General features: G+C 47.8%; 1 protein-coding gene across 1 annotated transcript; it reads right to left on the bottom strand.

The window, feature by feature from the left end:
• Positions 1-739: 739 nt before the first annotated feature.
• LOC118689263 (IgGFc-binding protein-like) lies at positions 740-23,286 on the bottom strand. Its single transcript, XM_036387380.1, has 19 exons — positions 23,268-23,286; positions 16,355-17,563; positions 15,934-16,268; positions 15,161-15,731; positions 14,212-14,816; positions 13,356-13,926; positions 12,129-12,709; positions 11,194-11,761; positions 10,786-10,979; positions 9,927-10,068; positions 9,085-9,416; positions 7,803-8,382; positions 6,728-7,326; positions 5,702-6,266; positions 4,671-5,263; positions 3,647-4,139; positions 2,937-3,136; positions 1,836-2,210; positions 740-1,344 (listed from the first exon to the last, which is right to left on the bottom strand). Exons 1-19 carry the CDS (start codon positions 23,284-23,286, stop codon positions 1,054-1,056), a joined length of 8,823 nt encoding a protein of 2,940 aa, XP_036243273.1. The 3' UTR covers positions 740-1,053.
• Positions 23,287-23,862: the final 576 nt, after the last annotated feature.

Genomic DNA, 23,862 nt, shown 5'->3' with positions numbered 1-23,862 from the left:
TATTTTTTTACTCTTTCCCCTCTGTTGTTCATCTCTTACCCCAGTTTAAGAGTCTATTTCCCCCTTTTTTATTTGCTTTTCCCTTATTTTGGAATCTTTTTTCTCCCCTTTTTTATGCTTCTCTCCCACCCCTCTTCCCCCCTTTGTGGAGGGTTCTTTCTCCTATTTCTGGTGTCACTCTTTCTTGTCTCTCTTTCCCCCTATTTTTTTTTGCGCTCTTGCTCCCTTTTTAATATTCCTTTCCCCAATTCTTGGGTCCTACACTCATTTTTGGTGTCTTTGCCATCCCTTTGAGTTTCTATTCTCATTTGGGGGATCCCTTACACTTTCTTTTCTCTTTTTTTTTTATCTCTTTCCACTTGTTTCAGTTCTTTTCCTCTGTTGACTCCTTTCCCTGTTTACGGGTCTCTTTTCCCATCTTTTGGGGTTATTTCCCCCACCCCCCCCCCATGCTCTTGCTCCTTTTTTTGGTCTCTTATCCTAAATTTTGGGGTCCTTTCCCCAGTTTTGGCTCTTCACCCTCTTTTTGGTCTCCTTTCCCATCTTTTCAGGGCTCTTTTCTCCCTTTTGGGGAACTCCTTTTCCTCTTTTCAGTCTCTTTTCCATCTTTTGGGCCTTCTTTCCCTTCTTTGGGGGATTCTTCCCCTCTTTTTTAGGCTTTCTCCCTTTTTTTGGCACTGTTCCCTCTAGTGCCACCCCCAAGACGCCCCAATCCCCCCTCTCCCAGTGTGCCCCTGGTATCACCCACCTGGGTGATTGTGGATGTGATAGCCTGATCAGAGATAGAGAAAGCTAGATAAGTTTTCCCAGAATCAGCCTGGAAAGGTTTAGGGAGCTGGGGATAAACAATGACAGCCAAATATTAAAACAGCCTGCAGGTGGTTTTTCTAATAAGATTGTTTACAAATGGGTGTCTTTTTAATTAGCCAATCAGGTGAAATGTATTGATTAAATGACCACCTGTCGCAAACTAAGCTATAAAAGAAGCGAGGATGAAATAAACAAGAGTTTTTGCCACTTTGCTTTCTAATCCGACTACGTGTCATCTCTGACTCAATGGTGACAGGTGAAGTCGGGTGCCCGCCAGGCCTCGGCCAGTGCCCGTGTGTCACTTGTCACCGTCCCATCGGGCCCTCGCAGGTCATTGCCGGCGGCACCGTCATAGTCACCGCAGAGGCCACAGAGCCTCGCCCGTGCCTCCCTGGGCACCTCCACTGTCACCCCCACAGCGCCCAGTTCCACCAGAAATCCCGGGGTTCGACTGATCCGGAGTGTTGTGCGTGTCTCCGTGATGGTCAATGGTCCTGGGAACTCCGCGGGCAGGGGAGTGGGGATCCCGTTGAGCTGGAAAACACCAAAATAATGGAAAAAAGGGGATTTGGGGTGATGCAGGGGTGAAGGGTAGTTGGAAGAATCTGTGTGGAAAAGAGGGAGTTTGTGGGAAAATGATGGGATGCATCAAGGCATGGTGGGGGTAAGATGAGGGACAACCCATGTAGGTGATTCTCTGACATGAAATTGGGAGAATAAAGAGCAATTTTGGTCAAAATTATGGGGTGTGTCAATTTATGGATGTCTCTTAGTGACCATGACCCACAAAGGTGCTTCACTGGCAGGAAACTGGGAGCATAATAGAGCAATTTGGGAAAAATTAAGGTAAGAACATCCTGTGGTGCTGGCAGAATGGGTCAACCCATGTGGACTCTTACCAGGTCTGAAATTAGGGAAAAATATCAATTTTTTTTAATTAAAATGAAGGTTAGAATGATGTTTAGAGTGACAACATGCAGTGGTGACAGCATTTTTGGGTACCAGCCAGGGTGGTGAAAACTTACCCAGACCTTCCTGTTCCTCTGCACAGTGATGAGGCCGTGGGGGGTGAAGAGGTGAAGTGCCACTACTGCTGGCTGGTCCCCAACGTCCCTGACGTCCCCCAGCAGCCGGAACCACACGGGGTCCCGGGGGTCACACACGCTGGCCACCACATAGATGCCAGTGACCAGGGTAGGGCCAGTGACACCATCAAAGGTGACGAAGCGAGTGGCAGGGGACAGAGCACAGTGCCCTGGGCGTGCAATGCAGGTGCGTGTGCCATCACGGAGGCCGCAGGTGTGGCCAAAGGGGCAAGTGAAGGGGCGGCACTGGAGGCCCCCAGGCCCCCGGCAGGTGCAGGATTGGGAGCAGTCAGAGGTCAGGATGGCCTCAGCGATCTATTTTCCATGGATAAAATGTGAAAAGTGGGGAAAAGTGGCCTAAAACAGCCAAAACATGGGGATGATGACGCTGTGAGGTCTCATGGGAGGAAGGAAGGGGGCCCATGGCTCCCATATCCCCTGTGTGTCTCCATATTCCCAATGGGTGCCCATGGGAACCACCAGCATGTCCCCAGCATGTGGCCATGTCCCCACACATCCCCATGTCCCCCATGGGGGGCACTTTGGGGGTACTGGGACCTGCTGGGGGACACTGGGAACACTGGTGCAGACACAGGGAGACACTGGGACATGCTGGGAGACACTGGGAAGGACACTAAGTTACCCCACTAAGAAACTGGGATGCATTCAGAGGAACTGTGGAGGGAACAGAGACAAATTGGGAGGGATTGTGAGCACTGGGGAGGAAACTGGGGGAGGACTCGATTGCCCTGGGAGGGACTGTGGACAATACAGGGAATACCAGGGGACACTGGAAGGGAGGAGAGACCCTGAGCTCTCACCGTGAGGAGAGACCCTGGGCTAAAGGGTCTACTGGGGGATGTGTCTGGGGAAAGTGGGACACACATGGAGAAATGGTGACATGGGGGATGCTGGGGTGTACTGGGAGGGACTGGGGACACTGTGGGAGCACACTGAAGGGACCCAGGATCATCATGGGGAGCTTGGAAGGAGCTAGGGCTGGAACTGGGCTGTACTGGGAGGCACTGGGGCCACACTCACCTGGAAGTAGCGCCCCTGGTGGAGGCAGCCACAGGTGCCCGGGAGGACGCAGCGGGCCCCGTCGAACAGCAGCCCCTCAGCGCACTGACACCCCTCAAAGCAGCGCTCACTGCAGGGGGGCGGGGCTGACACACCTGCACAGGTGTGCTCACAGGTGCGGGCACACAACTGGTAGTGGCTCTTGGGAGGGCAGGTGAGGGCTGGGAAAAGGAGGGAAGAAACAAAGGGAGTCAATGGGAGGCAGTGGAGCTACTGGGGGGTCATCTGGGGTCAATAGGTGTCTTCTGGGATCAATGCCATCCCATCTTTGGGGTGGATGCTCCCATGGGGCTCCCATTTGGAGACGACGGGGGCCCCACTGGTTGTACAGGGTTCCACCAGGGGACACAGGCTTCCCCCCGTTTTGGGGGGGGGGGGTCCCCTTTGGGGGTGTGATTTGAGCATTCCCCAGATGGGGGCTTAGTAATGCAGACATGTACCCCTTTTTCCATGCAGGAATGAGACCCTGCTCCATTCCACTCCCCCAAACCTCCAAATTCCCACCCCCACCAAAATTTCCACTCCCTGCAGAATTCCTGTCCCCTCAAAAATCCTGACCCGTGAATTCCCATCCTCCCAAAACTTCACTACCCCAAATTCCCAACTCCAATCATCTTGTCACCTCAAATTCCCGACCCCCTCCAAAACTCCCAAGCCCTCCATGTACTCACAGCAACCCGTGGCCTCCCGCCACTCCTGGAGTGCACCTCCAGCTGCCTGGCAAGCGGCTGCATAGCCCTGAAAGCCGGTGCAGGGGTCTCCATCCCCCCCGCACACCTGGCGCTCACAGGTCACCAGGTATGTGCGGGGCGGCACCACCCCGTGACACCCCGCAAAGGGTCCCTCGGGGTCCTCGAGAACTGCGCAGCGCCCTGCTTGGGCCTGGGAGCAGCTGGGGGTGGGCGCCAGGCGGGTGCAGTTTGGGGGGGAGATGCCCAGAGCCTCCCTGTCAGGGTCGTCGTCGTGTGGGTCCCCGTTGAAGTTGCCGCAGAGGCCCCGGGGGCGGTGGGATGCGGGGGGCAGCGTCAGCACCATATACGCGTTGCCATCGTAGAGGATTTTGGGACCCCCCTGGACCTGGAGCAGCCGGTGGGACCCCACCTGCGCCACCCCCACTGCACCCCCACGCAGCCACAGCGGCAGCAAGTGGCGCTCGCCATCCACCTGGGGGAGACAGGGGTGAGGATCTCAAAAGGGAAGTCGGACGACCAAGGGTGGGTTAAACCCCCAAAACCCCCCCAGGTTTTGCATCCCCCAAAGCAGGGTTTGCACCCTCAAAACTAGGGTCTGGACTTCCTTCTGTGCACCTCAAACCCATGGTTTACATCCCAAAAAGGGATGGTGATTACACTCCAAAAAGAGAGTTTTCAACCCCAAAATCATGGTTTCCACCTCAATCACACGGCTAGCACACCAGAAAGGATCTGTACAGCCCAAAAGTGGTGTGTGTACCCCAAACAGGGTTTGTATCTGCGAAACCAGGCTTTCACCCCCAAAAGCATTGCCCCCAAAACATGGCTTGCTCCTGAAAAACAGGGTGTGCACCCCAAAGTCAGAGCTTTCACCTTAAACAAGGCCTTTCCTCACTGCTGCACCTCCCAAAACCCCATTTCCATTCCCTTTTTTGCCCCCCAAGTATCTTTTTTCCCCCAGAACCAGGGCTTGCAACCCCAAGCCCCCAGGGCCTCCACTCACCATCACCTCCCACTGCTGTCCCCTGTCCATCACCACAGTCACCCCGTGCGCCACCACCGTCACCCGCTGCACCTCTGTGTCCTCCTGCTCCAAGGCCACTGTGATAGGCTCCAGCTCTTCTTCAGGCTCACCCCTCTCCAACTCCAGCAGTAGGAGGGTGCAGGACCCCCCAAAATTCCCCAGGTGCCCATCGAAGGTGCTGTAAGCCCCTGCCCCCAAAACCTGGCACTGTCTGCAGGTGCGGGGGTGGCACCCCAGTACCCCGTCCTGCACTGTGCATTCCTCGTCACTGGAGCAGCCTGGAGTGGGGTGACAATCCAGCCTCCCATTTTCAGAGCAGGTGCAGCGTTCAGTGCAGGGGGGCGCAGAGTAAAACTGCTCTCCCCGGGGGTAGTAGCGGCCCTCCAAAACACAGCCACACTGGGGGAGGGGCACACAGTTATCCCCACTCCGGAAAAATCCAGGATCACAGAAACAACCTTCAAAGCATGTGGAAGCATCAGAGCAGTCCTGAGGTCCAACTTCACCTTGGCAGGTGGGAGGGCAGGGAGGGCCGCAGAGCTCATAGTGTTGGTTTGGGGGGCACACAAGGCCTGTCAGGAAGGGAGAAGGGTTGGGAACACCAAAACCCCCGCAAAAACTCCCTGCAAAGCCTCAAAACCCTAACGGACACCTCAAATTCCCATGGATTTCCCAAAACTCCCTTGTCTGAACCCTAGAGTCCCTCATCCAGGCCTCCCCTCGTGCAGACCTCAAATCCCCCATGGACACCCCAAAACTCCCTGTGTAGACCCCAAAACCCCCACTAACACCCTAAAGCTCCTCATGGAGACCCAAAAACCCCTGGGAACACTTCAAACCTGCCATGGAAACCCCAAAGCCCTCACAGACAGCCCCCACTCCCCTTCCCCCTGCCAGACACCCCAAATACCTCCATGGACAGCCCAAAACTCCTTGCCCAAACCCTGTGTCCCTCTCTGCCCTCCAAAATCCCCCCTGCACTCTCCCAAGCCCCCCAGGTCCCCTCATACTGCAGAAGGCAGCCGTTCTCCACGGCCGCACGGCAGCGCCCTGGCTCTGGCACGCAGCAACATAGGTGGCAATGGCCGGGCACACAGTGTCCTGGTGTCCCTCATACAGGCAGGCGTCAAAGAGACAGTCATCCAAGTAAGGGCCGGGGTCGATGATGTCATGGCAGGCAGCAAAGGGCCCCCGTTTCTTCCCCAGCAGCCCACAGTGCTTATCCCCACGGTAGGCACGTTTCTGGGCATCACTGCACACCTGGCAGCCCTCGCTGCACCCAGCTGAGCACCCAGGGACATCGCTGACCTTCCAACTGTCCCCTAAGTGGGTCTCATTGTCAGCATGGTGGCCATCATGGGTGACAAAGTCGTCATGGGGGTCACCATTGGCATTGCCGCAGAGGCCACAGACGGCGCCAGCATAGGTGTTGGGGATGATGACACGGGCGTAGCTGTACCAGTCAAAGGTCACAGTGACACCCATCTCAGTGGTGATGAAGCCATGGACACCACGGAGAGACACCTGGAGCTGATGGTTGTGGGTGAAGGGAAGGTCCAACAGGACACCATTAACCTGGCAAGAGAGTTGCAGGTGGCATGAGGTACCCAAAGAAGTTGAAACCCACCCAGGTGTCATAGAATGACCTTAAAGACCACCTAGATACCACATGATGACCTTGAAACTCCCCTGAAGACCATACAATGACCTTGAAACCTAACCCAATGCCATGGAATTGCCCTGAAACCCACAGCTGTCACACAACGGCTTTGTAGCCCACCAAGGTGAAGCCCACCCAGACGCCACCCCAATGACTTTGAAACCCATCTAAACACCATACAAGAATCCTGAAACCCAACCAGATGCCTTGAAATGACTTTGAAATCCACCGAAACACCTTACAAGGACCTTGAAACTCCACCCAAGTGTCATGTGATGACCTTGAAGCGCACCTGAAGACCATACCATGACCTTGAGCCCTCACCAGATGCCATGCAATGACTCTGAACCACCCCCATCATCTCCTTCATCCCTACCTTGACCTTCTGGGGATGTTCCTGGCTGAGGCTGAGGGTCATGTTGTACACCTCCATGGTGACCACCTTGGTGAAGGAGACCAGGTGACTGCCACGGTGATTGTTCTCCACAGTGACAGCAAAGGGGATGAGGGTGGGGTCAGTGGAGCAGAGCCCAGCTAACAGGTAGACACAGGTACCCATGAAGTCATAGCGGCGCCCATCGAAGGTGGTATAGTGGGGGTCACCAGTGGCCACGCAGATGGAGTGTCTGTTGGCCACGCACCGCCGCACACCCTTCACCACTGCACACACCTCACCCGGCTTACACCCGGAGTCCTCACACACCACCATTCCCAGCTCCATGTCACACCTGCACCTGGAGTGACAGGTGTCATCGCCCCAAAACTCCTCGCCAGGATGGTAGTAGCGGCCATCACGGGTGCAGCCACAGCGTGACACCGGCACGCACTGTCCGCCACTGAGCACGTGGCCAGTGTTACAGGCACAGGTCTCCACGCAGGGCTGGTCACAGGTGGCTGGACTGTCCCAGTCGGAGCAGGTGGCTGGACAGGCATTGCCACAGGGCTCATAGTGGCTGTTTTCAGGGCAAGGTAAGGCTGCAGGGGGAGGAAACTGGGATGAGGGAGGGATTAGGGGAGTGGACAGCATTCAACAGAGTAGGTGGGGATTGGGAAAAGGTCTTGAACATGGGGAAGGATCTGGGAAACAAGAAGGGCCTGGATTGCAAGGAGGAAGGTCTGGAAAATGTGGGAAAAGACTGGGACAAGTGGGATGAGGTCTGAGCCATGTGGCAAGGGTCTGGGCCTTGTGGGATGGTGTCTGGAATGCACAAGATGAGGTCTGGAACACAATGATAAAGGCCTGGAACATGTGGGAAAGATCTTGAAAATGTAGGATGGATTCTTGGAAAGATGTGGTGGGTTCTGGGACACAAGAAGCAGCTGGAGCACCAGGAGAATTTCCAAGGATCACCTGAGAGATTTGAGGGTTTCAACCCAGGATGCATCCCACTCCATTCCCCTCCTCCCCCACTCTGGCTCTTTCCCTTCTCAAAGAAAACCCCAGCCCTTACGGCATCCTGATGGCGTCCTCCAGTCATGGACCATGGCCCCATGCTTCTGACACGTTGCCGCATAGGTCTCCAGCACCTGGCAGAGGATTGACCTTGCCCCATTGCTCAGACACAGGTCGGATAGGCAGTTGCGATAGAAGTCATGAGGCTTCACTATGTTGTGACATGCTCTGAAGGGCCCCTGGAAGGATTTTTTGATGATCCCACAATAGTGGTTCCCGCCATAAAGCTCCTTCTTTTTCTCATCACACACTGGGCATACTCCATCACAATAATCCCAACAAATTGGGTCATCAACCTCAAAGTCAGCACTTTTCCAGTTTTTGGCCCATGTGACAATTGCAGTGATGTTGTCACCAGCCTCAGGGATGTCATCAAGGGGCTTGAGATTGAAATTCCCGCAGAGACCACGGACGTGGCGGTAGTAGCTGCTGGAGAGGTTGATCTGGAGGTGCCAGTTCCAGTCATAGGAGACCTGGAGACCAAAGTCTGTCTCCAGAGCAACACGGAGCCCACTGGGATGGACCCGCACCTTCCCGTCTGCCAGGAGCACAGGGAGCAGCGTCACCTCCCCGTTCACCTGCCAATGGCCCAACATTCTCAGTTATCTCAATATTTTATTCTCAACATACACCAATATTTTATTCCAAATGTATCCTAATATTTTATTCCTCACATATCTCAATTCTTTATTCCCAGCATATTCCAACACTAAATCTCATCATATCCCCACATTTTACATTTTACATATCCCAACATATCCCTTATTCCAGGGATATTTTATTACTGATAGGTCCCAATATTCCATTCCCACTATGACCCAATATTTTATTCCCAGAATATCCAAACACTCCACAGTATTTTATTTCTGTTGCATGCCAATATTTTATTCCTGAAATATCCTAATATTTTATTCCCTAGACACACCAACATTTTATCCCAGTTTATCCCAACATCTTATTCCTGGTTTTTTGCTGACATATCCCAATATTTTTTTCCCAACAAATCCCAACATCTTATTCCAATCTTATCACAACATTCTGTTCCTGACATATCCAAATATTCTATTCCCCATATTTTGTTCCCATAATTTCTCAACTTTTTATTCCTGACATATCCCAACATTTTATTCCCAAAATATGTCAATATTTCAACAATCAGCCTCCCAATCTGATTGATTTATCCCAAAATAACATTGGCACTGCTGGATGAAGAAGGAGGTAGGGAAGAGCTGGATGAAGCAAAAAGTTGGGAAAAAGCCCAAATTCTCCACCCAACTCACCCGGACTCTTCCATTTTCATTCCGGTGGAAGGAGATGCGTTGTCCATAGATGTCAACTTTGACCAGGGAGACATAGGACACAGATTGGATCCCACCACGGATGTCATTCTTGGCCTGGACCCTGAAGGGCACCAGCCCAGGGTCATTCCCATGGGATTCAGCCATGGTGTAGGTGCAGGTTCCTTGGAAGTCAAAGTCAAGGCCGTCGAAGGTTCGGAAGTGTGGGTCACCCCATGCCCAGCATGTGGCGACCAGGGCTGGGACACAACGGGATTGGGCACCGCGGGGCCGGCAGCGTTCCTTGGGGCGGCACTGCAGGGACTTGCAGGGGTCTGGGAGGGGAGGGAGAGCAGGATGAGCCATGGGCTGGGTGAAATAGGAGATAAACACTGGGGGAAGCCATGGGTTGGGCAAAAGGATGGAGAAGAAAGTGGAGGGAAGTCATATAAGAGAGAAAACTGCAAGATGGGAAAGACCATGGAATAGGAAAAATCACGGGATGGAAGAAACTATGGGAACAACCATGGAATGAACCATGGGAGAAATCATAGCATGGAAAACCATGGGAAAAACAATGACAAAAAGCATGGGAAAGATCATGGAAGAAACCATGGGATGGGAGAAAACATGGGAGGAACCATGGGAAACATCATGGGATGAGGAAGAAAAACAAGTGAGAAACCTTGGGAGAAACCATGGGAAGAATTGTCCCATCCCTGACCCTTAGAGGCAGAATTCTGTTCCCTCCACCTCCCCTACCCTTTTTTTCCCAATCAACCCCTCAATCTCTCCCGGATCCACTTTGCATCTAAAACTCCCTTCTTCCCTCAATTTTTCCTCACTTTTTTTGATGCATCCCAAGACCCCTTCCTGGATTTCACAGAATTCATCCTCAGTGCAAGCGTGGTCATGGCAGGTAAGGCCCTGGCCAGGGACACAGGTGCAACGGCGCTGGCAGTGATCCTGGAAAAGCATCTCATGGGGCTGCAGGGGGGAGAAAAGAGAAAGGGAAATCCATGAAAATAGGAGATAAAAAGAAAAAATGCAGAAAAAATGATGTAAGTGCAGAAGAATAGGGAAAATAGTGAACAAATTGCTAGGCAAAGGGATGTACATGCATACCTTCCCTATAAAAAGGGGGAAAAAAGGGTAAATGCAGGAAAAAAAAGACATAAATGTATAAAAATAGGGGGGAAATGCTGGGGAAAAGCATAAATAAAGGAAAAATGGGGAAAATGCAGAAAAATAAATGCAAACACAAAACACAGAGAAAAATACAGAGAAGAAAAAAGATGTAACTGCCTAGAAATAGGGGGAAAGAAAGGGAACACGGGAAATATGGCATAAAAATAGGAGGATGGAAAGGGGAAAGTGCTGGGAAAATGAGAAAGAAAAGTAGGGGAAAATGCAAGAAAGAAAGGTGTAAATGCATAAGAAATAGAGAAAATGTGGGGAAATTAATTTTTAAAATATAAATACATTAAGCCAGGAAAAAGAAGGAAAACACCATGAAAACAGAAGTAAATGCAGAGAAATATGAGAGAAAGGAAAACAAATGCATGAAAAATATAGGTAAGGACATAAAAATAAAAGGAAGAAGGAATATAAGGAAAAAGGAAGCAAACATATAAAAATAGGGAGAAAATGAAGGGAAAAAAGACACAAATGCCTAAAAACAGGAAAAAAGGCCAGAAAAACTACCTTATAGTATTCCCCATCCCTAAAGCATCCACAGTAATCCTCGGGAACGCATCTGTGTCCGTCAAAGACAGAACCCTGGTGGCACTGGCAGCCCTCAGTGCAGGTTTGGGGACAGGTGGTGGTATTTCCGGTGCAGATGTTGGCACAGGTGTTGGTGCAAAGGGAGTAGGTGCTGTTGGCTGGGCAGGTGGGGGCTGGAAGTTTCATGGAATCATGTATTGAGTTGGGTTGGAAGGGACCTTAAAGCTCATCCCATCACCATCATCCCATGTCCTATGTGTCAGCACTGTCACCCAGACCCAAACAAGGAACATTCCCCACCTGTGCCCCCCCCAAACTCCAGTATCACCTAGAGATCTTCCCAACTCCAAAGAGGGGATATTTGCCCCTGTGCCCTCCCAAACTCACGGCAGAAGGATGATGTCCTCCAAGCCCCCACGGTGACACCGGCACCTTGGCATGCAGTGACATAGCTCTGGATACTCTGGCACAGGACATGTGTGTCCCCTCCCATCATACAGAGGTCATGGATGCAGGATTGGGAATACGGGATGGGGTCAATGATGCGATGGCAGGAGCCAAAGGGACCTTCAGAGGCCGTGAGTAGGCCACAATAGTTGGGTTTTTGGAGGACTGCCACTTTCTCCTCTGTGCAGGTGGGACACTCATCCTTGGGACAGGTGTCATTGCAAGGTGTATCTGTTGTTTTCCATGCAGATCCAAAGGCTGTTGCATCTGGAGCCAGCTGGCCACTGGAAAGCTGGAACTCATCATTGCCTTGGCCATTGTAGTTGCCGCAGAGGCCACACAAGCGCCCCATGTAGGTCTGGGGGACCGTGACCATCACGTGCTGGACGAGGTCATAGTGGACAACGAGGCCAAAGTCAGTGCGGAGCAGGACACCTGTCCCATGTGGGTAGACCTGGACCTGTCCCTCACTCAGGATGGTGGGGAGGTGGTGGGAGATGGAATCCACCTGGGATAGAGAAGGAAGAGTCCTCCAGTGAGGAGGTGGGACCAAACATTTGGGGGAAACACCTTCCAAACAATATTCTGACAGATTTGTGGATCCCACTTGGAAGAAAAAAGTTTGGATGAGGATGGATTAGTCTTGGAGATGGGGTGAGGGCTCCCCTCACCAAGGAAGCAGAGTTTTGGGGTTGATTGAGGTAGAACAAAAAAATTAGGGAAAACAACTTCCAACCAAGGTTTTAATGCATTTACAGATCTTGCTTAGAAAGAAAAGTTGGACTGGGATGGGAGATGGGCTGAGGTGTCCCTTCTATAAAGAAACCCAGTTTGGGGGGATCCCATGAGATTTGGAACATAAAGTGCCACGTTACCATGACATCTGCCCTTTTTCCTTGTTTCAAGGTCAAGGTGACCCCATAGACTTCCACAGACAACGCTTGGATCCCAGAGACCTTCCCCTTCTGCCGCGCCTCCTTCTGGATTGTGACCATAAATGATGTCACGTTTTCACTTGTGCAGGTCTGGGTGAGGATGTAGGAGCAAGTACCAGTGATGTTGAAGGCCATCCCATCAAAGGTAACATAGGTGTGGTCACCTGTGGCTACACAGGTGCTGTACAGCTGCAAGGGAGACTGGACGACATCACTGACGACCTTCCCATGGCCACCATCAGGACAGGAAGTATTTTGGCACTCCACAGTGCCACCAGAGAGGCACTGGCACACCTCCTGCTCTGTGGGGTAGAATGTCTCCCCCTCTTTGTAGTAGACTCCATGGTGGCTGCAGCCACAGTGGGACATGGGGACACACTCGTCACCGCTGAGCATGAAGCCATCCTGACATGTGCAACCCTCACGGCACCGCCCTTGGCATGTGGCAGAGTCAGCGCTGCAGGTGTGCTTGCAGGTGTGTGAGCAGAGCTCATAGGAGCTGTTGGAAGGACAGGGAATATCTGCCGGGAAACAATGGGATTCATAAGGAATCAGGAAATTCCAAGCCAAATCCTGGAACATTCCTGGAATTCAGGTGCAAACTTCACCAAATACAGGGTTTTTTAGCCCATGGCAAACTCTCAATTTTCATCCCTGTGCACGTGACAAGGGGCATCATCAAATGACGATCCAATGATTATTGGATGATGATCCAATGATCATCCATAAAGAACATCCCAGCCCATTTCAATAGGAATTCTTCCACTAAACCACCCAATTTCTCACCTTTGTATGGAGAAAAATGTAACATTCACTCAAAGAATGGGGTCACTCCACATTGGGTCCTCAACTGATCTCCAGGCTGAATCCCTTTAACCTAATTCCACTATTTTTGGTACATTTTTTGATGGTTCTCCCTCTAAATTATCCACCTTTTAGCCAACACCAGGAAATTGGAGATTTTGAGGGGGTAAATTATTCCAGATGAGACAACTTCTTCCTTAGGAAAGGTTTAATTTGGGTGGATTATGGGATCAACCAAAACTTTGGGTGGAATTCCCACTGGATTCCCATGTACCTCTAGGTTGTTCATACATGGATTTGGAGCAGACCTGAGGATCCTTTGGATACTGCTGAAGGAAAAACCCTCCCATTGTCCCAACTTACGGCAGAAATTATCTGTCCTCCACCTCCCGATGGACACACCAGCAGCCTGGCATGCGGTGGCGTAGAAGGCAATGATTGGACACATCCCTTCTTCCTGATCAGGGAACAGGCAGGAGTCATGGATGCAGCTCTGGAAGTACTGGTGGCCATCAACATGACTATGACATGCTCTGAAAGGTCCATCCACTTCCAAAATAATTTCACACCCCATCCCAGAGACTTCCTGCTGCAGCCGGGAAGGTGCAAGAGTGCTGGAACATTCCACTGTTGACCTCTCACGACATCCTGTGACATCCGTGACCTTCCAGCTGCTCCCAAAGGCATCTGGGTCAGACGTCACATGGTTGTTCCTCATCATCATGTCATCACTTGCAGCACCATTGTAGTTCCCACAGAGCCCACAGAGGGCATTGGTGAAGCCACTGGGCACCATGGTGGTGACGTGGCTGTACCAGTCATAGGTGACAACAAGGCCAAAATTGGTCACTACCACCGCATCCTGCCCATGACGATAGACAACAATCTTTCTTTCACTGTAGTGATATGGGAGATTGATCAACTGCTCATCAATCTGGGGAGAAAACCATAAAAATTGATCAACTTTGCAAATTGATAGTAAACTATTTTCAACAGCCAGAGCAATCAAAAAGCATCAATTTAATTAAATTTTGAATTGAATTAAATTTTGGATTTAAGAGAATGAGAAGGACCAAGTCCCAAGAGGAGGTTGATCAACCACTTGATCTGGAACAGCCAAATTATGTTGATTTAATTACATTTCAGATATTAATGGGATGAGGTTTGGGACAAGGTGGAGAATGTGGTGAAAAAAGAAGGGATCATTTCCTAAACTCACCATGATTTTTCCAGGATGTTCCCTGCTGATGGTGATGGTTTTGTTGTAGACTTTGACTGTCACCATGGTGATGGACAACATGAGGTTGTCACTTCGGTGGCCATTCTGCACCAACACCTGGAATCCCACCAAATTTTGGGTGTCCTCACACAACCCTACCAACAGGTAGACACATGTCCCCTGGAAGATGAACCTCTTGCCATCAAAGGTCTCATAGTGGGTGGCTCCAACAGCAGTGCAGACCCCAAAACTTTTGGGATAACAATCCTGGATCCCCTCCTCCACCCGGCATTCCTCCTCAGTGCCACAACCAGAATCCCAGCACACTGCCTGCCGCTTCTCCGCGTCACACACACAGCGTTGGGTGCAAGTGAGGTCACCCCAAAATTCCTCGCGAAGACCATAGAAGAGACCCCGAAAGACACAGCCACATTCAGAAGGGGGGATGCAGGTATTGGCATCAAGGACAAGGCCCTCGTGGCACATGCAGGTGTCCACACAGGTGGTGACAGTGGCACAGCTGGATGACACAGCAGGGATGTTGCAGGTAGGGAGGCAGGCGAGGCCACAGGTGCTGTAGGTGCTGTTGGGTGGGCAAGTGAGAGCTGGACAGGGAGGGAGACAGCAGTCAGGGTGGGGCAGCACACGGTGGAACAGACTTCTTTGACTATCTACGCAGATATCCTGGAGTCTCCATGGACTTCCTAGACCTTTCACCTGGACATTCTGGAGTCTCTGAGGACTTCTTGCTCAGATTTTCTAGAGACTCCACAGACTTTGTGGACTTTCTACATGGACTTTCTGGAATCTCCCTGGCCTTCCATGGGTTTCCTGCTTGGATCTGCTGCCATAACCTTTCCCAACCCATGATCCTATGGATCGTTAGTCCCACATTAATTAGGCTCTTCCCACCCCAAGGAGTATTTTCACCCAACCATCCTCTACTCACGACATCCCACTGTTGTCCTCCAATCGGAAATATTGATCCCCTCCTCCTGGCAGTCATCAGCATAGGTCTCAAAGGCGTGGCACAGCGCATCACGATGCCCCTCATTGGCACACAGGTCATAGATACAGTTCTTCACGTAGATATTAGGACTGATAGTGTCATGACATGACCGGAATGGCCCAGAATGTTGGGACAACTTCCCACACCAGGTCTCTGCCTTGTATGTCACCACCTGGTCCCATCTGCACCGCCCACAGTCACCATCGCAAGTGTCCTGGCAGTGGCTGCTCTCACTGGTCACCTTCCAGCTCCGCCCAAATTCCACAAAATCCCACACTTGTTTTCCATCAGGAGAGAGAGTGTCATCTTGGGGATTCCCATTGTTGTTCCCACACATTCCGCAGACTTTTCCAGAAAAAGCAGCTGGAAGTTTGATCACTACATGATCATCCCAGTTGTAGAGGACTTTCAGCTTGAAATTTGATTGGATCAACATGGATTTGCCCTTCTGGTGGATGCGGAGCTTCCCATGGGAGAGGGAGATGGGAAGGTGCGAGCGGTGGTTGTTCACCTGGAGGACAACAAAAACCATCAAAACAACCAAAATCCATCAAAATTTGGCATAGAGTTCAAGAAGACTAGAAGTGTTTTCATGCAAGGGTTACCTGCACACCAGCAAATCCAGGAATTATTTAGGAAGAGACCCTCAAGATCATTGATAAATATGTAATTTCAGCAAAATTTTTAAAAATTGGGAAATTATGATGGCTTACCCTCACCATCCCATTCTCTGACTGGACAGCAGTGACAGTGATGTTGTCAACATGGATGGTGATGGAGCTGATGGAGGAAACTTTGGAGTTCTCCTTTTCCTTCTTTGTGACCTCAACAGAGAAGACAGGAAGGGTGGGATCAGGATCGCAGATGGTGGTCAAGGTGTAGGCACATGTTCCCATGAAATCAAAGGTTTTTCCATCAAAACTGCGGTAGTGTGATCCGCCAGCAAGCCAACAGGTGGAGAAAGTCTCCTGGATGCACTCTGGTTGTCCATCCACCATCTCACACCTCTCCTCACATAGAAAATCCTCACAGGAGAGTGGTGTGGGGACTGAAAAAAAGGGGAAAACCCGTGAATGGTCAATTGCACAACACCCAACCATTGGGGTGACAAAACAGTGGACTGACTGTACTCACTGGCAGCACAGAGCCCCGGGAAGCCATATCCAGTGTGACTCTGGAACCCAAATACCAGGAGCCCGATGGGCACCTGTGAGTTCTCAGCGCTCTGCATTTTTGCTCTCACAGTGATGTTGGCCCAGGAGAAATCTGTGCCAGGAACGGCCTGCCATGCCATGGTGGTGTCTGGCTGATGGTTGAGGGTGGTGGTGGCAGTGGCAGTGGTGGGTGCAATGAGGATGGCATGATTATACTGGCTGGGCACACTGCTAAAGCGGAATGCAGTGCAATGGGCAGTGACAGGTGGGACAACAAGGAGGAAGGGATCTTGCCAGGACGACCCGCTGAAGAAAAACACCACCTGCACTGCCACCATCGCACTGATATACAGGTGGGAGTTATGGTTCAGCACAAATGTCTGCACCTCCCCTGCCGCCATGGCCATGGTGGCATTCCCACTCCCGGTGTTGTAGGTGATGGTGTTGTCTTCATCTGTCACCACATAAACGAAGTCAACATCTGTCTGCAGTGGGTTGGGTGGCACCATGTAGCTCCTACCCCATGCTGTCATTGGGAGGAGCTGCTCCACCACGAAGTCAAAGCCAGCAGACACCTTGACACACGTGTGGCCACTGAGGACGGCCACCGGGGTGTCGGCCACCACAACTGTGCCAGTGAAGTCCTGGCTGCTCTGGAGCTGCAGGCTGTGGTAGGGCTGCAGGAATAGGCGGAGCACGGCACCAGGGACATAAGTGGCCCCAGCATAGTGGAAAGTGGCAGTGGTGGTGATGCTGATAGCAGTGGTGGTGGCGCCAGTGGCCACCACGAACTCAGTCAGGCCATAAGTGTAGTTCCCAACAGGTGTCACTACATAGTACCTGGTGCCCAGGCTCTCCATAGGTAGGAGGGCAGTGGCACCCACAGTGTAGCTCTTGGTGCTGACAGACACTACGGAGATGTCAGCGCTGGCCTGGACCACCAAGGTTTTATGGGAAGTGTGGCTTCCAGTGAGTTCCAGGTTAGCAGGGAGAGGCAAGGGCACAGTGACATCTGGCCTCAGGGTGATGTTCTTGGTGACAGAGCCGCCATGGAGCATCACTGACACCTGGGTATCAGCAGGGCCATAGGAGGTGAGCAGCAGCTGCAGGTATGCACTGGGGGACTCGTCATCGTTCTGTGGGAACACAGCCAGGAACTCCCGGCCCCGGTAGCTGGCACTGGAGAGTGCTGGGAAAAGAGGGGGAAAAGGGGGACTTGGTTAATTTTTATGTTAACCAAGGGGTTATATAAAGGGGGCTTTTATATTTTTATATCATTACTGTATGTGTTTATATATCAATTTTCCCATTTTACAGTAGGAATTGTACTGAAATTACATTAAAGATATGACTGCAGTATCCAATTTATAGAGTTCATTTTTATATCTAATAATAATAATAATATAAATTCTATTTACAGCTTGTTATGTTAATAAACAACATTTGTATTATATTAACAAATTATTAAAATACATCAATGTGTTAAAAATATGAAATAATGTTGTTTTATTAACTAATATTAATTACATAAAATATTATTCCTTAATACAACAATATTACTAGATATTTATATTATTATACCTTGTGTTCATGATATATTACTAGTATTATGCAATATACTTAAGCATATTACTACTTATTAGCACACTGATAAAATATTAATAATATAGGACTCATATATCAGTGAAAATATGTCAATTACATTTTGGCCTATTACTGTATTATTATACTTATTATCCATTATATAACTTCATTATACAATTTTCCATGTTATTATTATACAGATCTATTAATTATAAAACTGTGATATACAATACTTATATTTAAATATATAGTAGTATTTTTTCTATTACTTTGTACTTAATTTTGATAGAAATATCAGCAAATATTTAATCCAACTCCATAAACATTAAAATAATTAAAGTAATATAATAATAAACATTGTGGCTATTGAATTTATTTCAGTATTAATAATAGTAGAAAATAAATTTACATGTTATTTTTATAATTATATAAAACAGTAGATGATTTATATTTTCTCTATAAAAGTATACAGATAATGATTTTAAATAATTTTATTTCTTGTTTTCATAGAAACGGTTTGGGAAAAAATTGTAAAAATCAAGCAAAAATAAGCAGTAAGGTGCAAAATTACAAAGGTAGAGAATATATTAGAGACCAGAATAAAAATAATATACCATTATATTATACTATATTGCAATATAATCTATCATTATATGCAATTAATATAACAATTATAATAGTAGACATTACATTGTAATGCAGAATATAATAATATATAATTATGTTAATAAATATTATATGCATTAATTACATACTGTTATAATACAATGTAATACAATAACAATGTCATTCATATATTATGCAACTCTACATCATATTATATTGTAAAATAAGAATTGTATTATATAATTATATTTGTAGTAATTTATATCTATTCTATAGTTTATAATTATATCTTAATAACTAGATATAGTTATATATAATAGCAATATATAGTCTGCTATATTAATAAATGCAGTAATATATTATATTAATAGAAGACATATTACGTTCCCATAGTTCACATCTTTTCTACATCCATATAAACTTTTAAATAAGTTTATACTGAATTTTCATAGAAATTTTTACTAAAAAATGGAAATCAAGAATAATGATAATAAGATAATTACAGCATTATAGATCATACGTTGTATTTTTTATAATTACAGTAGAGATATTATATATTCATATAGAAATGTTGCAGTGTATGTATATTATTAATATATCCACAACACATAAAAATATAGATAAGTAATAATAAGCAATTACTGTCCTATTGATCAATATGATGCTATTCAATTACACTATTTAATATTATTATTAGCAAATTAAAATTTTATGTCTTTTGTATAAGATAAAATGCATATATAAAAATATACATTATATATATAAATATATAAAAGAAGACTAAACAAAAGATACTTTACAAGGATCAAAAATATTTTCAGGGATTTTTTTAATGTTACAAAACAACAAAATAGCCATTTTTTGCCCCAAAGCAGGTTTAAAAAAGTGGGTATCTTCTCCTAATTAAAAGGGAGGAAAAAAAAAATCTTGAGATTGGCAGGGAAAAAAACCCAGGAAAATGAGATGAAAATTGAATAAAACTCTGTATATATAAAAGCCCATCACAGGATTTTTTTTAAATTTAAAAAATAGGGAATTGGGGATGGTAGATTAAAAAAAAAATTCAGGTGATTTTTTGGAAAAAAAATGGAATTTTAGTGTTTTGGGGGAAAAATAGGGAATAATGAGGTTTAACTTTGAACAAAAAAGAGGATTAAAGGGGGCTTTCTGCAATAATACATGAATAAGAGTTGTGTTTTTAAAAAAGGGGGATTATGAAGAAACATTAAGAGGGAAATGAGCAATTGGAATTTTAATAATTAGAACAGAGTGAAAGAGGTTTTTTTCTTTAAAGTACCTGAAACCTAAAAGAGAGTTCAAGAGGGCTTTTCTTCCTCATTAAATTAATTTTTAAAATAAAATTAAACAAAAAAAAATAAACAAGAAAACATTAAGAGAATAAAAAGTATTTTTTTCTTTAGAACACTACCTAAAAATTGGGTTGATAAAAGGTCTTCATGACAATTAGAAAAAAGCCAGGAAAATAAGGAATAAAAGGGGGTTTTTTCCTTAAGAACCAACTTCTTTTATTTAAAAAGAGCAAATAAAAGGACTTTTTTTCATTTAAAAACATCTTTTTAAAGCATATGGTTTTTCCCTGGAAGAAAATACAGTTCCAGCATATAAATCTTGGGGTTTTGTCCTGGAAAAACACTAAAACTAATCATTAGAATTTTAGCTAAAAAAAAAAAAACCAACAAAAAACCAAAAAACCACACACACACACAAAAAAAACTAAAAAACCCAAAAAAAAACCCCCAAAACCAAAAAGTAAACCAAAATAACCAGGACAAAGCGCACTCTTTTTTTCCTGTAGAAAGTGAGGAAAAAGGGGATTTTCCCCATGAAATTATAGAGGCATTCATGAAAAAAGAAGATTCTAAAGGCTTTTGGATTAAAAAAATATTTCAAAATGGGGGGTTTTGATTAAAAATAATAAATCTTCAGCTGAGAGGTTGTTGGAGAAAATGCAAAATGAGGGAAGAGAGGAATTTTCAGGCAAAAACAAGCCCTGGGACTCAGGATTTCATTTTCTGTGCTAAAAAGCCTGGAAATATGTACAAAATCCAGGAAATTTGGGGATTTTGTGTGGAAAACAGCAGTTTTACTTACCACAGAATGGAAGGAGGAGCCACCATATCCCATCTTGTGCCATCCTTATGAAAAACACTGAAAATCACTGAAAACTGTTATTTTATGGGAAAAATCCATGTGAGCCCTGGGATGTCTCCAGAAGCCTCAAATAACCTCCAAATTACCCAAAAATGCCTTTTTTCAGCACATGTAAACCTCTTGGGGCTTATTTTGGCCCCCACTGCCTCAAAATCTACTCCAAACATTTGAAACTACAAAATTTTTGTCCAAAATTCTCCACATTTGGATCAAAATGGATTTTCTTCCCAAATTATCCCATTTTGGGTCAAAATATATTTTTCCCCCAATCACCCCCTGCATTGGTCAAAATGGCATTAAACAGGGATTAAACATCCCCTTGAGGCCACATCAGAGTCTCCATCTATATCATGTTCACTCTAAAAACAAATTAATTCTAACTAAAATCACCTAAATTCACGTCAAAATGGGGTTAAAATGCTTACACAGCCCTCCCACCAACCCCTGCCCTTGATGCCACCTCAATACCCCATTTCCACCAAATCCACATTAAAACTTCATGGAAAGGATGAATTTTTCCCCAAATCCCCCCAGTTTCAGTCAAAATGGGTATTTTTTTGCCCAACAACCCCCAATTTTGGATCCAAATGGGGCTCAACATCCGGGAAAACCCTTCACTCACCCTGTCCCACACAAACCCTCCCAAATGCTCAACTTGGCCTCAAAAAGGTGAAGAAAAAATCCACCAAATTTTGGGCATGATGAGGACAAAAAAAACCTGAAATTTGGGAGAAAAATGCACAAAAAGGGCAAACCCCTGAGATTTGGGAAGTGTTTAAAACCCAACATTTTGAAAGAAAAAGGGTTAAAATTATGAAACTTGTGGGGAAAAGGGGGCCAAAGTTATATAACTGGGGAAGGGAAAGGGTAAAAAAATCTGAAATTTGGGCAGAAAAATCCTCAATTTCTGCCCATCACCAAACAACACGGAAAACCAGGAATAAACAGGGAATTAAGCCTCCCCACTCTTTCCCACTCACCAGCCCCTTGGCAGTTCAGTTCCCGGGCCCCTTCAGCCACAGAGTGTTTGTCCCAAAGTCACTCTTTTTATACCCAAATAAAAAATACTCAAGCCACAGCCAAACCATACAGATTTGGGCAGATTCAGCAGAATTTCAGGATGGGGGCAGGGGGAGGCAAGCAAGGGGCATGACTCACAGTTCCAGAGAATTTGGGAACTGGCAGCTGGATCCTGTCAGGAATAGGAAATGATGGGAGTGGAACTCACAGGACATCTTGATGGATGTGACTGACAGGGAGGTTGTGACAGGTGTGGGACCCACAGGAATGTCATAACAGGTGTGGCACCCATAGCAATCATCCTAAATTCCCTGAAGTCCCAGAATTGCTGTCCCCATGGCACCTTCTGACCCCATGACATTGGGGAAAGGACAAGCCAAGTCCAGATGTTTTTTACCCAAAATTAATGATCCAAGTCCCAGCAGGGAATTCCAGCGAATGGGAAATTCTGGCCCAAATGACTGAAAAAGCTGAAGAAAACCAGCTGGAGCCAGGAGAGATGATGGCAAACAGGGAATTAAAGGGCTTTTGCCTTAAAACGAAGACATAAAAACGGGGAAACCCTGAACCCCACAGAGATCCTCAAAACTGTCCAGAGACAGAGACCCCACCCCCAAAGCCATCCAGGGACCCCCAAAACTACATGGGGATCCCCCAAAACTACCCAGGGATCCCCTCAGCCCTCTAAACCTCCCAAACCACAAGGTCTCTCCAGGAAGATGGGGGTCCCTGGAAGGGTTTTGGGGGTCCTGATAAATGACACGGAGAAGAGAAATTTTCAGTTGCCCTGAAGGTGCTGGATGGAGCTTAAAGACAACTGTCAGAAAAGCTGAAAGGATTTAAAGGCACGCACAGAGGATCGCAAGCACAGCTGGACCCAGTGGACAAATAGGTAATGAGGAATATAGTGGGGTTTTTGTCAAGTTATGTAACAAGAAGTAACAGTGCACACTCAAGGAAAACGTTCAAGGAAAGGTCACGTGTAATATGGAAGCATTCTGTGAATATGACCACCAGAGACCCGTTAGTGGTCCCTACAGGACCATACCCTGTGGCAGTTTCGTCACACACATCAGATTAAAGGAGAAATCCTTCAGAGTGTCACTGGTGGGGCTAGACGCACTCTTGTGGGCTAAGGTGGTCATTTGTGGGCCAGGGGCGGTCACTTGTGGGGCAGGGGGGCAGTTGTGTGTCAGGGGTCACTTGAGGGGCTGAAGGGGCACTTGTGGGTTGGGAAGACACTTCTGGCTCAGGAAGTCCCTTGTGGGGCTGGGGGAACACTTGTGGGACTGCCACCCCTCATGACATGCAGCCCCCCCAGGCCCTCTCGGGGACCTCCTCCTCTGGATGCTGCGATGCCACTGCCAGGCCATAAGGGGAAGCCTTTGGCAAGACATCCCCACCCCCAAATTTCAGAGGTATGCCCCTGCGCCTTCCCCAGGTCCCCCTAACTCCCCATTTGCTCTCCCTTCCATTCCCCAGGGCCATCAAGATCCTCTTGGAATGCCCACCTGGGCAACCCCAACGCATGGTGGGGCCAATAAAGCAATGTCACCCCAAAATTGCACCCGGGAGGTGGGGAGACCCCCAAAACTCCCTCCCTTACCGCCCTCACCTTTGGGATGGTCCCCAATCCCCTCTCCCCCCAAATGTCCCCAGGAGCTTTAGGGGGCTTCTGGGGGCTCAAAAGCAGCTGTTGGTGGGGCGCTGGGTGTCTCTAGGGGGTCCGGGAGGGTCTTTGGAGTGTCTGGAGGGGCTCTGATGAGGCTGAGGAAGGGATTTTGGGGGGTTGTACGGGGAGTGCTGGAAATCAGGAGTAGTTGGGAGGGCACTGGGTGTCTATAGGGCATCTAGAAGAGGTCTGTGGGATTTTTGGGGGAGACTCTAGGAGTGCTGAGGAAAATCTGTGAAAGATATTGGGGGTCCAGGTAGGGGTTTTGGGGGACCCTTGGGCTTTGGAGTGTCGTTAACAGTCCAGAGGTCTGTGGGATGTTTTGGGGGGCCCAGGACAGCGTTGGAGGGTCTGTGGGGACTAGGAAGTCTATAGGGGCGTCTGGGGGTTTATTGGGAGCATCAGGGCGGGGAACCCCCAAACCCTTAGGAGTG

This window comes from Molothrus ater, chromosome 9 (assembly GCF_012460135.2).
Source record: "Molothrus ater isolate BHLD 08-10-18 breed brown headed cowbird chromosome 9, BPBGC_Mater_1.1, whole genome shotgun sequence".
Classification (NCBI taxonomy): domain Eukaryota; kingdom Metazoa; phylum Chordata; class Aves; order Passeriformes; family Icteridae; genus Molothrus; species Molothrus ater.
This window is presented reverse-complemented; position numbering and strand designations above follow the sequence as displayed.